Genomic DNA, 19,499 nt, shown 5'->3' with positions numbered 1-19,499 from the left:
CCTGCGCTATTAAGGGGAGCGCAGCGGCGTGGTTGTGTTTGAGGTGCGGCGGCAGCAGGTGAGGGCGTACGGTACTGCGGGAGCCTGGCGTCTCCTACCTCATACGCTCTTTGAGCTTTTAAAGATCGCTGTTGGGGAGTTCTGTTGTTCTATTAGTGGAGATGAAGGTCTCGGGAAGTGGCCTAGGAAGGTGTCTCGGGGGTCTCGTTACTTGCGGGTACCAGGCGCAGTCTGAAAATCACTTGGGGTCTCCTGTGGCCCCTAGTGAGATAACTGTGCCGACAGCATCGGGAACATTAAGCTTATTACCCACGGCGAAGTGTGGGGAATGAAACCCATGTTCCTATAGCCCCTGTACCGAGTGGGTGCCAGAGATCAATGCGTGCTGAGGCTGTCTCTCGGAGCTAACTTTCTCTTTGTTAGCAGGTGCTGAGCGCGGCTCGGGAGCGCAGAGCGGAGAGAGCTGATCTGCGGCTGGGGCTCGGGCAGGAGGGATTGGCCCCGTCTCCCCTCTTGCCGCTAGTGAAAGCCTTGCTGGAGTGAGTGATGGTGGAGTATTCGCAACTGGACCCTTCTGAAGTTTTTACCTGCCTTCGTATGCAATAAAGATTAATTCTGTGATAATTTGTTCGTCACGTTCATTTTCGTTCCCGTGCTCCGCAGTCCCACTTCCCCGTGGCTGGAGCGGGGAAAGCCATCCGTGCCGTGAAGGGCTTGCCGGGGGGATGCGCCGCCGGGAGGCGCTCTGGAGCGCTTGGCAGCACAGCGCGGGCTGCTCTGGCACCGAGCCATGGGGAGCATTTCCCCCGCCACACCGGAGGCGCCTGGGGCGGATGAGGCACCCCGCAGCGTCTCCGATGACGTTATCTGCGTGCGCCGGAAGTGGCGTGTGCCGGAAGTGACGCACCCCGGCGCACTCGGAAGCGGGCGGCACGCGTTGCGCCGCGGGGTGAGCCATGGAGGCCGCCGCTACCAGCCCCGTGCGCTTCAAGAGCAAGTGAGGAGCGGCTGGGACGGGCTGGGGAGGAGGGAGCCATGGCGCTGGGTGAGCGTGGGCCGCGCCGCCCTGCGGCTTCGCTTGCAGGAGCCAGCAGGGCCCCGCGGGTGGGATCCAGTCGCCGGTACACGCGTGTCTGTCTGTCCCTTGCAGCTATGCCGTGTCGAGGAGGATTGAGCCCTTCTACAAAGGAGGCAGAGTGCAGGTAATGCTCGACCTCAGGCGGCGAGGAGGGGGTTTGGAGGTGTCCCGTCCCGCGGTTCTGTAGCCTTCCTGGGTTTCATTTCCTTTCTCTCCAGCTAAGCCGAGATGGAAAGTTTATGTTCTGTCCCTGCGGGACCAAGCTGAACGTCATCGATGTGGAGACAGGAGCCCTGCGCAGCCTCCAGCAGGTGAGGACAGCCAGCTCTGCTCACGGGGAATGGAGCCACTGAGGGGGGTTCAGGGCTCTTGGGGTGCTTTACAGCTGTTGTTCCAGCGCTCCCATGAGTGAGAGGTGGAGGGAGGGAAGAGAATGGCTGCAAACACAGACGGGTGGTGCTGGTGTGCTTTGATGAGTGCCACTGACTCTGCTCAGTGTCAGCAAAACCACAAAGAATCACAGAGTCCAGGGGCTGGGGGCTCACCCCTCTCAGTGAAACAATCTCTTCCATCTCTCTAGGCTGAATCTCCCTCTTTTAGTTGAAAACCATCACCCTGTGTCCTGTTCCTGACCCGTGTTTAGGACCTTGAACTTGGCTTTGTGAGAGAAGGGAGCCCTGGGAGCACCCCACAGGTGGTTTAACCTTTATCCTTTTTGCTTTCCATGTGCACAGGATGAAGATGAGGATATCACTTCATTTGTTCTCAGCCCTGATGATGAGGTGTGTGTTTGCTTTGTGGCTTTCTGGGCTGCTCTGTCAGGCCTTCTGGTGAAGCCAGGGAGCAGTGGAGGTTGTTCCCCATGGAACTGGTTTGCACTTCTGGAGAGCTCTGCTGAGGTCTTCTCTGGAGCCTCCATCGCTGTCCCCTCGCAGCTCTGAGTCAGAGGAACCCTGAGTGTCACAGAGCTGTCTCCTGTGCTGTGTGGGCAGGTACTGAAGGGTCCATGGTGAGTAGTTAATGTTGCTTCCCTTGTCTCTCCCCCAGATGCTGGTGACAGGGAGCAGAGCCCTGCTGCTGAGGCAGTGGAGCTGGCGAGAGGAGCGATGTGTCCGCAGCTGGAGGGCAGTGCACACCGCGCCCGTGGCCAGCATGGCCTTCGACTCCACCTCCACTCTGCTAGCCACAGGTAGGCTTCTGCTGCAGCAGGGAGCTCTGCACATAGGGAGGAATAACCTCCTGCACAGGTGCAGGACCTGCTGGGAAGGAGCTCTCTGCAGGAGGACTTGGGAGTGCTGATGGTCAAGCTTGCCGTGAGCCAGCGCTGTGCCCTCATGGCCAAGGAGGCCAGTGGGGTCCTACAGTGCATGAGGAAGAGTGTGGCCAGCAGGTTGAAGGAGGTTCTCCCTCTCCACTCTGTCCTACAGAGGCCATAGTTGGAGTACTGTGCCCAGTTCAAGAGACAGGGAACTGCTGGAAAGAGTCCAGGGGAGGCTGCAAAGCTGCTGAGGGGCCTGGAGCAGCTCTGGGAGGAGCAGAGGCTGAGAGCCTGGAGCAGAGCAGCCCCAGAGGGGAGCTGAGCAATGCTCAGCAAGGGCTAAAGGTCTGCAGAGGTCCCTTCCACTGTCACCAGGGTGGGATTCTGAGGTGTCACTGTTGGAGTGGGAATGACACCAAGCAGCTCTGCTCTTGAGTAGGTTAGGCTGAGGTTTCCTCAGCTTGAGCAGAATCAGGGAGGCTTCACTGAGATGGAAGCTGTGTGTTGGCAGACCACAAGTGATGGGTTTCAATATTCTGCCTAAAATACACTGAGTAAAATGCTGATAGATACCAGGCCCAGCTGCTCTGGTGTAGAAGAGGGCCTCCAGCAGATCAGCCATGACCTGGAATTTAACTCTGCTTCAGGTGTGGCTGTGCCCAGGAGGGGTTTGCCCAGCTCTCAACCTTGGAAGTGCTCTGGGAGCTTCTCTTGGGGTGGGCTTTCCACTGGACTCCTCCTTTCTGCTGCTTTGGCTGCCCAGGAGGTTCTGCAGTTGCTGAATGTTGGTCACCTGGCCTCTGCTCCAGGGTTCATTCCTGTGTGTCCTTCTGTCCCCAGGTGGCTGTGACAGCACCATTAAGATCTGGGATATGATCAAACAGTACTGCACTCACAACCTGAGAGGGTCCTCAGGAGTTGTACAGTAAGGATGAATCATTTCTCTTGGCCCCTGGTGCCAGTGTGGTGCTTGGCTGCTGGGCCTGATGTGAGGGGTCTTGGGTTGATGCCCTGTAAAAGCCCATTCTGAGCAGGGGCTGAGCTCCTCTGCTTCCTGACTTTGGAGCTGTCTGGTGAGGGAGCAGGGCTGGGACCAGTCTCAGCCTGGAGAAGAGCCTTTGGTTAAGCAATTTGCTGGGATTGCAGTGGGGTCACAGAGTCACAGGTTGGAGGAGACCCTCGGAGGTCATCCAGGCCAACCCCCTGCAGGGACATCTCCACCTGGAGCAGGGAGGCCAGGGCCCCATCAGGGTTGATCCTGAATGGCTCCAGGCCTCAACCACATCCCTGGGCAGCCTGTTGCAGTGTTTGCCCACTCTGCTGGTGCAGAGCTTTGGTGCTTGCTCACTGCTGAGCTCCCAGAGCAGGGAGGGGCTGGCAGAGCTCAGGGGTAAACGTCTCTGGTGGTGCTGGAGGAAGTGAAGGCCTCCAGAGTCCTCTTAGAGGTTAGCATCAGCTAATCTGTCAAGCTCTGTAGAGTGAGTGCCAGGAGGCTGCCTCCTGCCCTGCTCAAGTGCCTCTCCCTCTGTGCAGCTTGGTGGAGTTCCACCCTGACCCCTCCTGCCTGCAGCTCTTCTCCTCCTCCATCGACTACAAGATCCGCATCTGGGACCTGGGCTGCAGCAAGTGTGTGGCCGTGCTGGGTGGGCACTTCAGTGCTGTCACCTCCCTGGCCTTTGCAGATGGGAACACCCTCCTCAGGTAGAGCCTTGCAGGGCCTTTGCCTTCCTCTCCTCCCCTGCCTCCTGCCACAGCCTGGCTGTTTCTCTGGGGCAGGGCTGGCAGGGCTCTGCTGGGACGAGAGGCTTTGCTGCCTCTGTTTAACCACCCAAGGGAGCAAGTGGGGGTGTCAGCTTGTGCTGCCACGTGATGCTGTCCCACATGGGCCTCTGCAGAGGAGTGCTGGACTCCCCCAGCTCCAGATCTGCACTTGGAGCTTGGAGGGGCTGAGCTCTGAGCTGCTCTCTTGCCTGCAGCTCTGGCCGTGACAAAGTCTGCCTGGTGTGGGACCTGCAGAGCAGAGAGAGCAAAGGCACTGTGCCTGTCTATGAGGTGAGGCTGCAGTCCTTGGGCCCTTCGAGGGCTTGAGTGGGTTCTGGGTCAGGTTCCTACAGAACCTCTCCCTCTTTAGCTGCTTTTCTGTTGTGAAGTCTCATTTCTCTTCCTCATGCTTCCCAGAGTGCTTAGATCCCTGCCTGGAGCTGTTTGTTGTCTCTCCTCTCCTGCTGTGGCTGTGTCTGGGCAGGTTGCACAGCTCTGGGTGCTGGAGTGAGGCTCCAGTCCCTCAGCTCAGCTGCTGCCTGGCCAACTCTCTTGCAGAGTGTGGAAGCTGCTGTCCTGCTGCCCAAGGAGGGAGATTTCTCTCAGCTGGGTGTCAAGAAACAAGGCCTGCACTTTGTCACAGCTGGCAGCAAAGGTGAGTGCCCTGGCACGTGGCTGCCACATCTGGGGGCTGGGAGAGGACAGTTCTTGAGGTGCTGGCCCTGGGGAGTGAGAGCTTTGGTGCAAGCCTGGGGCTGGAGAGCAGAGCCTTCCTTTGCCTTCTGCTAGCAGTGGTGGGGCAGGGTTGATCAGGGGTGCTGGGGAGCTGCCTGTGCTTCCAAACTGCAGGTGGAAGTTGGGGTTAGGCTGGGGAAATAAAACCTTGTGGCCCTTCATGTCCCTTTGACTGGATCTCTGCCCAGTCCTGCCCTAAAGCTGTGTGGCTTTCCCAGGAGGCAGGGACAGAGCTTGGCTGGCAGCACCTGGGTGATCACAGCTGGGGCAGACAACTTCTCTTCTTGTTTTCAGGTGTCCTGAAGGTCTGGGAAGCTGCCACAGCTGCTTGTGTGTACAGCCAGGCTGTGCCCTTCGAGCCCAAGGAGGAGGCCAGCGAGCACAGCCTCACCCAGTGCCTGCTTGTGCCTGGCAGGAAGGAGCTTCTCACAGTCTCTGTGGAGCACAACATTGTGCTCTATGATGCTCAAACCCTTCAGCTCAAGAAGCAGGTAACAACTCCAGCCTTCATTTTCCTCTTCCTTTATCCATCCTCCAGGGTCAGCTTTGCCATGGGCTCTCCTTGTCTCCTGCCTGGCCTTGCATTGTTCCTTGCTCACAAGGCAGAAACCATTGTCCCTGGGGGGCTGTGTGCAGCAAACAGGAGGAAAAGAAAGAGCAGGCCAGGGGTCCCTCCTGTGCTCCAGCTTCTGTGCTGCAAAACCAGCACTGCTCCTCCCAGCACTGCATGAAAGTGACAGCAGCAATGCAGCCTCAGTGAGCAGGGAGCCACTCAAGACCTCTCACAGCATCCCAGCATGGGGGGGCTGGAAGGGACCTCTGGGGATCACCCATCCACCCCCCTGCTCCAGCAGGGCACCCCCAGCAGCTTGCCCAGGGGCACAGTGCCCAGGGGGGGTTGGAATCTCTCCAGAGGAGACTCCACAACCTCTCTGGGCAGCCTGCTCCAGGCCTCCAGCAGCCTCACACCAAAGAAGTTTCTCCTGCTCAGATGGAACCTCCTGGGTTCCAGTTTGTGTCCCCTGCCCCTTGTGCTGTCCCTGGGCACCACTGAGCAGAGCCTGGCCCCAGCCCCTTGCCCCCCAGCCTTTATCTCTTGCTGAGCATTGCTCAGCTGCCCTCTGGGGCTGCTCTGCTGCAGGCTCTCAGCCCCAGGGCTCTCAGCCTCTGCTCCTCCCAGAGCTGCTCCAGGCCCCTCAGCAGCTTTGCAGCCTCCCCTGGGCTCTCCCCAGCAGTTCTCTGTCTCTCTTTAACCAGCTGAATTGTTGCTGTTCTGCCACTCTCAGCTTGCAGGTTACAATGATGAGGTTCTGGATGTCAAGTTCCTTGGCCCAGGTGATTCCCACATCGTGGTGGCTACCAACAGCCCTCAGCTGAAGGTCTTTGAACTGGCCACATCCCACTGCCAGATCCTCTATGGCCACACAGGTGTGTGCTCAGCTCTGCCTCGCCTGGGACATGGGTGGCAGTTCTCCCTTGTGCCCCAGCCAGCAGTGAGCAGGCTCAGGAGCCACACAGCTCTGGTGCCTGGCTGCAGCAGGGTTTGTTTGCATCCAGCTCTTGTGTTTTCTTCTCTTCAGAAACAGTTCTTGCTCTGGATGTCTTCAGGAAGGGTCTGATGTTCGTCAGCTGTGCTAAGGTCTGGCACTTTGTCTTCGTTTAAGGAACCTTCACTGCTGGTCACCTTCTGGCCCCTCAGGCTCCTCCTTGGTGATGCAGGAAGGCTTTTCAAGCAGCTGGGGTCCTGTCTGCTACATCCCTCACATAGGAGCATGGAAGGGTTTGGGCTGGAAGGGAGCTCCAGAGCTCACCCAGTCCAAGCCCTGCAGCCAGCAGGGACATCCTCCCCTGGGGCAGGCTGCTCAGAGCCCTCTCCAGCCTCACCTTGAACAGCTCCAGGCTTGGAGCCTCAGCCACCTCCCTGGGCAACCTGCTGCAGTGTTCCAGCAGCCTCCTGGGGCAGAACTTGTTCCTCACATCCAATCTCAATCTGCTCTGCTCTCATTCCAAACCATTGCCTCTGCTCCTGTCCCTGCAGCCCTTTGGGAGCAGTCCCTCTGCAGCCTTCCTGCAGCCCTTCAGGTCCTGGCAGGCTGCTGTGAGGTCTGCCTGGAGCCTTCTCTCCTGCAGGCTGCACAGCCCCAGCTCCCTTAGCCTGTCCTTGGGGCAGAGCTGCTCCAGCCCCCTGAGCATTTTCCTGTCCCTTCCACTGTCCCTTGTCCCTTGGGAGGGGAGATTGGTTGTGTTTGATTAGCCTGGGAGGAGATGTCTTGCCCTTGCATCAGAGCTCAGGGATGTCTTCAGTGTGGGAGTGCTGAGGAGCTGTTCGTGAGGCTGTGCTGGGAGCCAGCAAGGATCCAGCGGCTGCCCAGGGCCTGCTCGGCTGCCCCTGCTCGCCAGCCCTGGGCAGGGGCTGGTGGGTGGGCTGGGGCCCCGGGGGCTTGGCCCTTGGCAGGCCCCCAGCAGGGGCAGAGGGGTGACTGTGTGCCCCGACAGGACAGGAGCCTGCGGCTGTGGCGGCTGCGGCCGGACGGCAGCGTGGCCTGCGTGGCGCGGGGGCTGGGCCATGCCCACGGCCTGGGGGCCGTCTCCTGCTCCAGGTAAGGCAACCAGCTGGGGCTGCTGCTCTGGGCTGCAGGGTGGTGGCTTGGGCTGCTGCACACCTCTGTGCCCAGCAGCTGGCAGGTTGGCATTGCTTTGCCAGCCTAACTCCTGCTCTGCCTGAGGAGAGGAGCTGCCAGACAGGGCTTGAGTGGCCTGGAGAGAGGGGAGGGGAGGGGAGGGGAGGGGAGGGGAGGGGAGGGGAGGGAATGCCCCTGCAGGTGCTGCTGGAGGGGATTCTGGCAGCTCCTTCCTGCTGCCTGACAGCCTGGGAGCCCAGCTCGGCTCTTCAGGAGCTGCAGTGTAGCTGTGGCTGGGGAGAGCTGGCAGTGCTTTGGCTTTTGGCTGAACTGCTGGGAGCCATCCCAGGGACCTAAATCAAGTGAGAGCAGCTTCAGAAAACCACTGAAGCACTTTGGTTCCCAGCCCAGCAGAGCGAGTGACCACCTGCAGGGCCCAGCAGGGAGGGAGCTGACCTCTGTGCAGGGGGAGCCACTGCTCTGCTTCCTTACCCTTGGCCTCTTTGTGCCTCCAGACTGAAGGAAAGCTTCGTGGTGACCAGCAGCCAGGACTGCACAATCAAGATCTGGGACATCCCAGAGTCCCTCACTACCAGGGCAAAAGCTGCTCTGGTCTGCAGCCCAGAGACCCTTCGTGCCAGAGTGACCCAGCGGGGCCACAGCAAGGTACAGCTGCCCCTACCCCGGGGTCCTGCAGGGGGCTGGCTTGGAAGGGACCCCAGAGACCATCCAGCCCCAAGCCCCTGCCACGGGCAGGGACCCCTCCCACCAGCCCAGGCTGCTCAAGGCCTCATCCAGCCTGGTCCTGAACACCCCCAGGCAGGAGGCAGCCACAGCCTCCCTGGGCAGCCTGTGCCAGAGCCTCCCCAGCCTCACTGCACAGAATTTCTCCCTCCTCTCCAGCCTGAGTCTCCTCTCTCCCAGCTCAGAGCCATCCCCTCTCCTCCTGGCACCCCCAGCCCTTGTCTGCAGTCCCTCCCGGAGCCCCTGCAGGCTGCTCTGAGGGCTCCCTGGAGCCTTCTCTCTGGGCTGCAGGCGCTTCCTTCCCCTCTGCACTCTGCCTCTCTGCCTGCCCCCAGAGCAGGGGCTGAGGCTGCCGTGTGCCCCCAGGACGTGAACAGCCTGGCGGTGTCCCCCAACGACCGGCTGGTGGCCACGGGCTCGCAGGACCGGCTGGCCAAGCTCTGGGCCGCTGCGGACTGCTCCCTGCTGGGCGTCTTCGCCGGGCACCGGCGCGGCATCTGGTGTGTGCAGTTCTCCCCCGTGGACCAGGTGCTGGCCACCTCCTCAGCTGATGGCTCCCTGAAGCTCTGGAGCCTGCGGGACTTCAGCTGCCTCAAGGTGAGGCGCTGGGAGCGCCGGGGGCAGGGCTGCCCTGGGGCCTGGGCAGCAGAGCCGGGGCCCTGCTGCGGGGAGGGCTCTGCAGGCCTGGCCTTGTTCTGCAGGCTCTGTGAGGTCAGAGAGCTGTCTGGGTGGGAAAAGGCCTCCCAGAGCGAGTCCAGCCCCACGCAGCCCTGGCCACAGCTGCTTGAGCACCTCCAGGGCTGGGCACTCCACCTCCCTGGGCAGCCTCTGCCAGCCCCTGACCACTCCTGCAGTGGTTCTGACCCTTTGGAGACTTCTCTCTGCTTTCCAGACCTTTGAAGGCCACGATGCCTCTGTCCTGAAGATCATCTTCGTGAGCCGAGGAACACAGCTGCTCAGTGGGTGAGGGGTGGGTGAGGGGCCGGGGGGTGGGGGGGGGGCGGTGGGTGAGGGGGGGGGGGGGGCCCGGTGGGTGAGGGGGGGGGGGGGGACTCCATCAGAGAGGCCTTAGCTGGCAGCAGCAGTGAGAGGGAAGGGCCCTGTGCAGGGGCTTGCTCTGGGGAGCAGGCAGGAGGCTGCTGTGCCCTGCTGCAGGGGGCTGGGGCAGGCCAGGCCCTGCCGGGGGCAGGGTGCAGCTGCGTCCCTCCAGCGCTGCTCTGTCCCCCTGCCCCAGGGGCTCTGATGGCCTCCTGAAGCTCTGGACTATTAAAACAAACGAGTGTGTGAAGACACTGGATGGCCACGAGGATAAAGTCTGGGGTCTGCACTCCAACCAGCAGGATGATATGGTTGTGACAGCGTCCAGTGACTCCTGCATCACCCTCTGGAAGGTACCAAGGGCTCTGTGTGCTCTCTGGGCAGGGCAGCTCAGGGGCTCGCTGGCTGCTCCTCACTGCTGCACCCAGCAGCACCTCTGCTCATGCTCTGCACTTGGAGTCTGGCTCAGAGGCAACCTTGGGGGGGTTGACTTGACCTAGAGACCTTGCTGCTGGCCTGCTCATCACCTGAGGGCTCTTCTCCCAGGCTTAGAGCAAGTTCTGAGCCTTGCTGCTGGCCTGCTCATCACCTGAGGGCTCTTCTCTCAGGCTTAGAGCAAGTTCTGAGCCTTGCTGCTGGCCTGCTCATCACCTGAGGGCTCTTCTCCCAGGCTTAGAGCAAGTTCTGAGCCTTGCTGCTGGCCTGCTCATCACCTGAGGGCTCTTCTCCCAGGCTTAGAGCAAGTTCTGAGCCCAGCTCTGTTTTGGGGTGGTTCTAGGATGTCACAGAAATCGAGGAGAAGGAGGAGCAGGCTAAGCAGGAGGAGCAGATCATAAAGTAAGTTGATCCTGTGCCCTGGGGAGCTGTGAAGGGCACAGTGCCTGAGGCAGCTCTGCTCACCTGCAGCCATCCAGCTCTCTCTGATCCCAGTCTGCATTTAGCTGCTGGGATGAGCTCCAGCAAGGCCAAGGGCTGGGTGCTGCACTTGGGTCACAGCCACCCCATGAGTGCTGCAGGGTTGGGGTAGGGTGGCTGGAAACTGCCCAGTGGGAAAGGACCTGGGGGTCCTGGTTGACAGCAGCTGAAGATGAGCCCAGGGGGTGTCCACGTGGCCCAAAGCAGCCTGGCCTGGATCAGCAATGGTGTGGCCAGCAGGAGCAGGGCAGGGATTGTGTCCTTGTGCTGGACACTGGTGAGGCTGCACCTTGAGTCCTGGGTTCAGTTTTGGGCTCTGCACCCCAAGGACTTTGAGGGGCTGGAGGGGGTCCAGGGAAGGGCAACAGAGCTGGGGAAGGGTCTGGAGAAGAGGGCTGGGGAGGAGCAGCTGAGGGAGCTGGGGGTGGTGAGCCTGGGGAGACCTCAGTGGTGGAGTCCCCACGGCTGGAGGGGTTTCAGAGCTGTGGTGCTGAGGGCTGTGGGGTGGTGCTGCCCTGGCAGTGCTGGGGTAAGGGCTGGACCTGCTCTGTCATCCTGTGCCAGCCTTGCCCTGCTGCTCTCAGTCTGGCTCAGCTCCATGTTCCCTCACTGCTGGAGCAGGCAGAATCAAACCCCCAGAGGGGTTTTCCCTCCCTCCAGCCAGCACTGGATGGTTCTGGGCACCCTTGAGGGTGCCAGGCCCTGGGCACTGAGGCATGCACTGACCTGCAGGCTGAGCTGGCTGCCAGAGCACTGCCTGCTGGAGTGCCCTGCCTGCCTGCTGTGTGCAGGGGTCTAGCCAGCCCTGCCTGCCTCCCTGGGCCCTGCTTTGTGTTCCAGGGAGCAGGAGCTCTCCAACCTGCTGCAGGAGAGGAGCTTCCTGCGCGCCCTGGGCTTGGCCATCTCCCTGGCTCGCCCTCACACGGTGCTGACTGTGCTCAAGGGTGAGTCCCCCCTGCCCCCACAGCCTCTCCCAGGCACACCCAGGCTGCCCACGTGAGGGCCTCCCATGTCCCTCTCAGTCATGACTGGGCCCTGGTTGCCCAGGGGGGATGGGGCACTGCCCACCCTGGGACCACCCCAGGCCGGGTTGTTTGGGCTCTGGCTGGGGCCCTGCAGGGGGCTGGGTTTGGAAGGTCCCTTCCCACCTAAGGCACTCTCTGATTCCTGTTTCCCCAAACAAAACTGCCTCAGGTGAGGAATGTTCTCCCTGCTCAGCCTGGCTGTGGGCTGGGGTCTCCATGGTCTCCATTCCTCCTTTCTGCAGCCATCCTCAAGGAACCTGATGGGAAGAAGCAGCTGGAAGAGACCATAGCTCAGCTGAGGAGGGATCAGAAAGGTTTGTGCAGAGTGGTTTGAGATCTTCCAGGCTTGGTTCTCAGCTGAGGTGAGAAGAACCACCCCAGCATGGGAGGGTTGGAAAGGACCTCTGGGCATCACCCAGCCCAAGCCCCACAGTAGCTTGCCCAGGGGCACAGTGCCCAGGGGGGGTTGGAAGCTCTCCAGAGGAGACTCCACAGCCTCTCTGGGCAGCCTGCTCCAGGCCTCCAGCAGCCTCACACCAGAGAAGTTTCTCCTCCTCAACTTGTGAGTGGCCTTTACCCCCTTGCTTTGGAGCTTTTGGGGACAGCTCAAGGAATGGTTCTGCCCAAGCCCTTTCTGCCCCTTTTGGCTCCTCAGGGGCAGTGTGCAGGAGCTGACTGCTCTGCAAGGCACAGGAGAGGTTTTCTGCCTTGGTGTCTCCTGTGTGCCAGCAGCAGTGGCACAGCTGAGGGCTCCACACCTCCTCCCTCCCCAGAGGCAGTGCTGAGCTTCCTGGTGACGTGGAACACCAACTCCAGGAACTGCCACGAGGCCCAGGCTGTGCTGGAGACCCTCCTGAGGCATGAAGCCCCTGACAGCCTCCTGCAGTACTCGGGCATCAAATCTGCTGTGGAGTCCCTGCTGCCCTACACTGGTGAGTGGTGGTCCCCCTGTGCTGGGAATTGCCTTGGGCTAAAGAGGAGAGGCCTTGTGCCCCCCCTGCTGCTGAGCTGTCCCTCCTCTGGTGCTAACCAGGGCATTGCCATCCAGAGGGACCTGGGCAGCCTTGGCATGTGAGCCTGGGTGAGCCTCAGGAGGGCACAAAGGCCACGTGCCAGGTCCTGCACAGGAGCTGGGGCAACCCCTGGCATCAGCACAGGCTGGAGGATGAAGGGCTGGGGAGCAGCCCTGTGGAGAAGGGCTTGGGGGTGCTGGTGGGTGAGAAGCTGGGCAGGAGCTGGCACCTTGTGCTGCCAGCCCAGAGCCAGCCCTGTCCTGGGCTGCCCCCAGCAGCAGGGGCAGGGAGGGGATTCCCTGCGGTGCTGGGGCAGCTCTGGGGTCCTCAGCACAGCACAGACAGGGACCTGGGGGAGCAGGGCCAGAGGAGCCACAGCAGTGCTGGGAGGCCAGGCTGAGAGCTGAGGTTGTTCAGCCTGGAGAAGGCTCCAGGGGACCTGCTGGTGGCCTTGCAGTGCTGGAAGGGCTGAGCAGAAGGCTGGGGGCAGAGCTCTGAGCAGGGCCTGTGGTGACAGAGCAGGGGGAGGGCTTGAACTGAAAGAGGGACTGGAGAGAAAGAAGAGGGTGGTGGGAGCCTGGCCCTGGGAGCTGCACCCTCCCAGGCCAGGCTGGGGCTGCCCCTGCTGGCTGCAGGGGGCTGTGCTGGGGGTCCAGAGCAGCTCCCCAGGGGTCCTCTCTCGGCAGAGCGTCACTTCCAGAGGCTGAGCCGCCTGCTGCAGGCCTCCATGTTCGTCGACTTCCTCTGGCAGAACATGAAGCTGGCTGAGGTGCCCCAGCAGGAGGAGATGACTCTGTGACCCCTCCCCTCCAGCTGCCCAGGGGGGGCAGGGCCCCGCTCTGCATCCAGCTCTGGCAGCTGCCCTGCTCCTGGCTTTTGTAGTAAACTTCTAACAGTTGAGTTTGTAAAGCAAGTCCTCCCTTGGCCTCCTTTGGCTGAACCTGGGGAGGGTCCTTTCCCTGGCCAAACCCTGGCTCCCCTTTGGCTTTCCACCCCCAGACATTTAAACAGCACTTGGGGAGACACAGAAGAACCTGGCCCTGGCAGGGCTTTAAAGATGCACTGCCAAGGTCAGAGCACAGCCCAGAGCCCAACCTGGCCCTCGACCCCGGGCCCAGCCTGGCCCTCGACCCCGGGCCCAGCCTGGCCCTCGACCCCGGGCCCAGCCTGGCCCTCTCTTGAGCACAGCACAGCCTGGGCCGAGCCAGGAGGCTCTCACCTGAGCCCAGCACCAAGGGTGAGAGCAGGGAGGGAGAGAGAGCCTCTCAGTGCTCCAGGTGGCACTTCTGGGCCCCAGCCCTGGGGACCTTCCAAAGGGTTTTATTTTAAAAGACCAAACTGTACAAAAAGTAGAACAACATCAGCCCCTGCCCCTGCCTGGGGGGACAGGGACCCCAGCCCCTTCCCCTCTGTGGGGAGGAACCAAAAGGAACAAGCCAGAGAAAAGCTTTCCCCAGCTGCACCTGAAGTGGCCTCTGAGTCTCCCTCCCCTGCATGGAACCACTCAGACCCCCCCAGCCCCCCAGGCCGGCGTCGCCCAGCAGCTGCCTCCTGCCCCTGCTGCTGCCCAGGGCTGCCGTGGGGAGGAGGGGGCCTGTGGCTGTGGGGGGCTCTAGTGCAGGGGGGGCAGAGCCTGGGGGGCTGGGTGTGAGCAGCACTGCAGGGCTCGCCTGGTGACGGTGCTGCAGCGCTGCAGGATCTGCTGCGCCGAGGGCCGGGCGGGCACCCGCGGCACGGCGCCGGCCGGGGGAGGGCTGAGCTCGGCCGCAGACGACTCCACGAAGCCAGAATCGTTCCTGTCCCTGTGGCTGAGGCCTGGGGCCTTGCTGCCGTGCGTGGCCGAGTGCTGGCCCGGGGCACAGCTCCTGGCCTGCTCCACCTCGGGCAGAGACCTTGACAAGTTGGGCTGCCGGCCGAGGAGGTTGTCCTGCTCCTTGCTGCCTGAGCTGAGGGACAAACTGTCCAGCTCCAGCTCTGGGGTGGAGCTGGCTCTGGGCAGAGACCTTGACCTGCCCCTCTGAGAGCTCAGCTCCTCTTCAGTCTGAGCATGGGAGGAGCAGACCTGCACCCTGGGGTGTCCTACAGCCTCCTCCAGGGAGGAGCAGAGGCTGGGGGTGGAGGCGTTCAGCCCCCAGTCTACGGCGGTCTGGAGCTTGTGGTGAGGGTTCCTGTAGGGCCTGAGGCAGAGGCAGGGCACGTAGCCAGTGCTGCCGTTGTACCTGAGGGGGAGGGTGAACAGCAGGGCTGAGGAGAAGCCTCCTCCCAGCTCACAGCAAGGGGCAGGGGCAGGGCAGCTGGGGAGGCAGGTGAGGACTCGGCCCAGGGAGGGAAACCATCCCTAGGCCAGGGCAGAGAGCTTGGGCAGAGGCAGGCAGGAAGCCCTGCAGCAGGGCAGCAGCTCCCCTAAGGCAGGAGGGCTTGGGAAGGGTCTCCTGGTCTCACCTGATCAGCCACCAGCCATTGTCAGAGGTCCTGAGCACCTGCACCAGCACCCCGCTGCTCAGCGAGAGCTCATCTGCCTCCTGGCACTCGTAGGCTTGCACCACGAAGTAGAGGCTGCCTGCAGGCAGGGCAGAGGCTGCAGGCAGGGCAGAGGCTGCAGGCAGGGCAGAGGCTGCCTGCAGGCAGGGCAGAGGCTGCAGGCAGGGCAGAGGCTGCCTGCAGCCCTGTGCCACAGCAGCCTGGCAGCCCTGGGCAGCACGCAGGAGCTGTGGGGCACTGTGGGACTGAGCTCAGGGCCCCACAGCCAGCTCCAGCAGTCAGAGCTGCAGGCAGGAGCCCCCAGCAGAGGCTGAAGGGCTGGGGGGGTTCAGAACTCATTTCTTGAGGGAGGAGTGGTGGTGCCCCAGGGAGCAGAAGCAGACTTACCTTCCTCCTTGGAGGCCAAGGCACTCTGGATGTCCTTGTGGACATCGATCTCCTCCAGGTAGGAGGCTGGGAACCAGGCCAGCTGCTTGTCTGTGTTCTCCACCAGCCACCAGCCTACAGAAAGAGCAGAGAAAAGGTTTCCAAGAGCCTGCAGGCAGAGGAGTCACAGAACCAGAGAACTGTTGCAGTTGGCAAAGACCTTGAAGCTCATCCAGGCCAACCACAATCTCATCTGAGGCCAGGTGGTCTCCCCCTGTGCCTCCTCCAGGCTGCACACCCCCAGCTCCCGCAGCTGCCCCTTCCCAGACCTGTTCTCCAGACCCTTCCCCAGCTCTGTTGCCCTTCTCTGGACCTCAACAAGGAGCCCCAGACTGAGCCCAGGACTCAAGCTGCAGCCTCAGCAGTGCCCAGCACAGAGGCACAACCCCTGCCCTGCTGGCCACACCATTGCTGCCAGGCTGCTGCTGGCCTTCTTGCCCAGGCGCTCCCTGGCTCATCCTCAGCTGCTGTCAACCAACCCTCCCAGGGCCTCTGCTGCTGGGCTTTTCCAGCCACTCTGCCCCAGGCCTGGAGTGCTCAGGGGGTGGTTGTGCCCCCCAGCCCGTGGCAGTGCCTGGGAGGGGGCAGCTCAGCTCTGAGGCAGGAGCAGCTGACTTGGCACCTGTGTGAATCCAGCCACCCACCCAGCTCCCTTTAGCTCCTCACCAGCCCCCAGCTCAACCTGCATCACCTGCCCCCCAGGAGCCCTGTGCCACCTACCACTCCTGTCCTTCATTAGCACTTCAAGGATGTCCCCCCGGGTGACCTGGAAAGCTTTGTTCTTTGTGTCTTTGGTTTCAAAGGCTTCGATGCACCTGTAGCTCTGGGTTGCCTGGGGGGATGTGATGGGAGGGAGCTGCTTCCCTCTCTGGGCTTTCTCTGCTCCTCCCATCTCTGAAGGCATGATCACAAGGCTGCAAACGTGAAGTCCAACATCAGCCCACGGAAGAACTCCCGGGGAGGGCTGAGGTTAGTGCTGGTTTGGGTCAGTTGCTCTGTGCAGGGGGCTGAGGGAAGCTCTGGGATCAGCAGAGCCTCCTTGCTCTGCTGCCCTTTCCTTTTGTGCTCCACCAAGGCCCCAACACAGAGCAGAGCTGGGGCAGATCTGGCTCTGGCCACATGGCAGAGGTGATCCCTTACCTGTCTTTAGGAAAGGAGGGATCTAGGTCCTGAGTCTGTGCCTTGAAGAACTGAATCACCTCTTCCCCCTGTGAGATCTGAGCCTCTGTTTTCAGCAGCTTCTGGGAGTAGGTTTCCAGCACTTTCAGTACCTCCAGGCTCCTGTTTGGCTTCCCACTCTTCCTCTGCTTCACACTTGCATCTTCAAGGTACCAAGGGCAAAGCTGGTGTGAGACAGCCTGGGTGCCCTGGGAGCAGCTCCTCTCGTCTGAGCACAGAGGTGACCTTCCCTGCCCCTTCCCTGCCCAGGCTGCTGTGGGAAGCCTCAACAGCAGCTCCCTCTCCCTCCCTATCATTTTACCAGCACCTGATCAATTCTCTCAGAGGATTGATCTTCAGTCACATCTAAGTGGTGCCAGGGCAGTATTTGAGGTGTGAGGTTCGTTTACCCACGGGAAAAAGCCTTTCTGGGTTGGGTGTGAGCCAGGCCCAAGCACACTGCTGAGACCCAGCAGCACCACGCTGGGAGCAGGAGCAAAGCCAGGCCCAGAGGCAGCAGCTGCAGCTGTCCCCAGCAGCTCTGTCCTGCTGCTCCCCCAGAGGTCTCTTCTCCTTACCTTTAAACCTGGGGATTTTCCTGACTGAGCCACTCTCAGAGGGGAATTTTCTCTTCAGCTGTCTCTAAAGGTGAGCAGAAGAGAGCAGTGATGCTGCAGCAGCCTGGCACGGAGCTGGGCTCCTTCCCCCCCGGCCCCAGGATGCTGGTTGCAGGGAGATGTTCACTTACGTGGAGCCTCCTGAAGTCCTCAAACGTCCTGTAGATGAGAAGGTTGTTCTGGTCTGACCAGGACACGACCATCATGTAGCTCTGGGGAGAGAAAAGGGGGCAGGGCAGGACTTAATCACCGTGCTCAAGGCTGGATGCTTTCAGGCACTCAGCTCTGAAAGGAGCTGTGGTTTAGCTCTGGCTCCAGGCTGCACGGCTGGGGTGAGAGATTTAATTAAGGCTCAGAGCTGCACAAAGATTCCCTTCCTTGCAGGGCCCCAGGCAGGGCAGTGTGGAAACCAGGAGGCATTTGTGGCACTGAACAGGAAGGCAGCAGAGGCACAGAGTGGAGAAGACCTTTGAGATCATAGAATGGTTTGGGCTGGAAGGGACCTCCAGAGCTCATCCAGTCCAGATCCTGCCCTGGATCAGGTTGCTCAGAGCCCTCTCCTGCCTCAGCTTGAGTAGCTCCAGGCATGGGGCCTCAGCTCCCTCCCTGGGCAGCCTGCTGCAGTGTTCCAGCAGCCTCCTGCTGCTGAACTTGTTCCTCACATCCAGCCTAGATCAGCCCTGCTGAGGAGTGGGCTCCTGGCCACCTGCCTGAGGGTTCTGCTCAGTGGGAGAAATGCTGAATGGCTTTGGATAACTTCAGCATCCAGGAGATCTTTGAGGTCCCTTCCAACTCGGCCAGGCTATGATCCATGACTCAAGAGCAGCTCAGTCAGCTCCCAAGCCTCCTCATGTTTAAGGAGCAATAATAATAATTGGTTTTATAGTTATTTCTGTTGTTGGCACCATCATCACCATCATCACCATCATCATCATCACCACCATCATCATCACCACCATCACCATCACCATCATCATCTAGCTGTTATTATCACAAAGAAGAAAAAGAAAAGGAGCACAATAAAAAGGAGAAGAAGTAGAGAAAGGAGAAGGAAAAGAAGCAGCAGCACTGAACTACCTTCTGCTTCCCACACTGCATCAGGCCTACAGCCCTCACGTCCACGGGGTACCTGCGGCAGCTCATCCTCCCCAGCCTGCTGCTGCTTCCTCCCGGCGCGGCTGTGCCGCTGCCCGCAGCTTAAATGGCCTGGAGCAGGAGGCAGGGCTGCGGCTCCCTGCGCTTCCTCCTCCGCCCAGCAGCTGGGGCAGGGATGCTGCAATGTGGCAAACCCCCAGCGCCCTTCCCCTGCCGCTGCCAGCATGCAAATCGCCGCAGCGCGGGCGGCCGGGGCAGAGTCCGGCGAGCCGGGCAGGAGAGCAGGCTCTTATCACAGCCCAGACCAGCCTGGCCCTGCTGCTTATCACCCCTGGGGGTCGGGGGGCACTGGGGCACCTGCTGCTAGCTGAAGGACACTTAGGGCAAGGTTGTGTTTGGCTCCTGCTTGTGTTGGCTTTCAGGCACTGGCACAGGCTGCCCGGGGGGGTGGTGGAGTCCCCATCCCTGGAGGAGTTCAAGAAAGCTGTGGCCATGGCACCTGGGGACAGGGTTGAGTGGCCATGGGGGTGGTGGGTTGCTGGTTGGACTGGATGAGCTTAGAGTCATACAATGGTCCAAGCCAGAGGGACCCCCAGAGCTCATCCAGCCCAGCCCCTGCAGGCAGCAGGGACATCCTCCCCTGGGGCAGGCTGCCCAGAGCCCTCTCCAGCCTCACCTTGAACAGCTCCAGGCATGGAGCCTCAGCCACCTCCCTGGGCAACCTGCTGCAGTGTTCCAGCAGCCTCCTGGGGCAGAACTTGTTCCTCACATCCAATCTCAATCTGCTCTGCTCTCATTCCAAACCATTGCCCCTGGTCCTGGCACTGCAGAATTGTTTGGGTTGGAAAAGGCCTCTAAGATCATCCAACACCAACCCAACACCTCCATGGCCCCAAGTGCCATGGCCACAGGTCTCTTACACAGCTCCAGGCATGGGGACTCCACCACCTCCCTGGGCAGCCTGTGCCAGTCCCTGACCACTCTGGCAGCAAAGGAATTGTTCCTGAGGGGGAAGGGAGATTTTGACAGTGAGCAGCTCAGTCCTGTGGGCAAAGCCCTCTGGTGGCATCCCCAGGCTGCTCCCTGGCTCCTGAAGCCACCCAGGAGCTGTTCTGCAGAACTGCCCTCAGCAAGCCCAGATCTGGACCCTCCATGCTGCTCTCACCAGGGCTCCAGCAGGGGCAGGGGCAGTGAAATCTGCCTGGCTTGGCAAGGCAGAGCTTTTATGGAGAGCCTGGCAGTCACTTCTTGCAGCCAAGTGATGCCTTATCAGCAGGCTTATCTAGCAGCTGCCAGACTCCAAACCCCTTCATCTCACCTGCACTCAGAGGCTGCTCCTTGGCAGCCAAGCCAGAGCCAAGCTCTGTAGTGTGGCTTTCAGAAAGAGCTGCAACCCAAGACTCTCCAGAAAGCACTTCTGTTTCCTCCTCCAGAGCAAACAGAGCCCACAAAGTCTGTCAAGAGCACAAAGGTCTCCCCTGGAGGGGAAACACCAGAGACAATTAAGAGCTTTGAGGAGCTGCAGCCTCGGCAG

At 61.1% G+C, this 19,499-nt stretch overlaps 2 protein-coding genes and 1 non-coding gene across 3 annotated transcripts; 2 read left to right on the top strand and 1 right to left on the bottom strand.

Moving 5' to 3' along the window:
- Window positions 1–226: 226 nt before the first annotated feature.
- LOC128897223 (small nucleolar RNA ACA64) lies at window positions 227–351 on the top strand. Its single transcript, XR_008462242.1, has one exon. It is a non-coding gene; the product is annotated as a small nucleolar RNA ACA64 (small nucleolar RNA).
- A 587-nt stretch (window positions 352–938) lies between these two features.
- On the top strand, window positions 939–12,990 carry TBL3 (transducin beta like 3). Its single transcript, XM_054180260.1, has 22 exons — window positions 939–997; window positions 1,151–1,202; window positions 1,297–1,389; window positions 1,813–1,860; window positions 2,126–2,267; window positions 3,177–3,261; window positions 3,870–4,037; window positions 4,313–4,388; window positions 4,656–4,752; window positions 5,127–5,323; window positions 6,119–6,260; window positions 6,413–6,471; window positions 7,329–7,432; window positions 7,969–8,119; window positions 8,564–8,794; window positions 9,090–9,160; window positions 9,432–9,588; window positions 10,014–10,072; window positions 10,991–11,094; window positions 11,418–11,489; window positions 11,949–12,107; window positions 12,875–12,990. Exons 1-22 carry the CDS (start codon window positions 957–959, stop codon window positions 12,985–12,987), a joined length of 2,421 nt encoding a protein of 806 aa, XP_054036235.1. The 5' UTR covers window positions 939–956; the 3' UTR covers window positions 12,988–12,990.
- An 810-nt stretch (window positions 12,991–13,800) lies between these two features.
- On the bottom strand, window positions 13,801–17,076 carry NOXO1 (NADPH oxidase organizer 1). The gene is made up of 7 exons (XM_009897197.2): window positions 17,002–17,076; window positions 16,832–16,895; window positions 16,236–16,416; window positions 15,816–16,009; window positions 15,057–15,170; window positions 14,631–14,748; window positions 13,801–14,407 (listed from the first exon to the last, which is right to left on the bottom strand). The coding sequence occupies exons 1-7, from the start codon at window positions 17,074–17,076 to the stop codon at window positions 13,801–13,803; spliced, it is 1,353 nt and encodes a 450-aa protein (XP_009895499.2).
- Between the last annotated feature and the right edge of the window lie 2,423 nt (window positions 17,077–19,499).

This window comes from Dryobates pubescens, chromosome 4, assembly GCF_014839835.1.
Source record: "Dryobates pubescens isolate bDryPub1 chromosome 4, bDryPub1.pri, whole genome shotgun sequence".
In the NCBI taxonomy this organism is placed as follows: domain Eukaryota; kingdom Metazoa; phylum Chordata; class Aves; order Piciformes; family Picidae; genus Dryobates; species Dryobates pubescens.
The sequence above is the reverse complement of the archived record's forward strand: the minus strand, read 5'-3'. Positions and strand labels throughout refer to the sequence as shown.

Bases quoted from the DNA above. Each gene is read 5' to 3' on its own strand.
- TBL3 (XM_054180260.1), top strand. From the start codon at position 957: ATGGAGGCCGCCGCTACCAGCCCCGTGCGCTTCAAGAGCAA. The intron at 1,203-1,296 runs GTAATGCTCGAC...CTTTCTCTCCAG, and splicing joins ACAAAGGAGGCAGAGTGCAG to CTAAGCCGAGATGGAAAGTT. The intron at 8,120-8,563 runs GTACAGCTGCCC...GTGTGCCCCCAG, and splicing joins CCCAGCGGGGCCACAGCAAG to GACGTGAACAGCCTGGCGGT.
- NOXO1 (XM_009897197.2), bottom strand. From the start codon at position 17,076: ATGATGGTCGTGTCCTGGTCAGACCAGAACAACCTTCTCATCTACAGG. The intron at 16,417-16,831 runs GTAAGGAGAAGA...GGTACCTTGAAG, and splicing joins GAAAATCCCCAGGTTTAAAG to ATGCAAGTGTGAAGCAGAGG. The intron at 14,749-15,056 runs GTAAGTCTGCTT...CCCTGCCTGCAG, and splicing joins CTTGGCCTCCAAGGAGGAAG to GCAGCCTCTACTTCGTGGTG.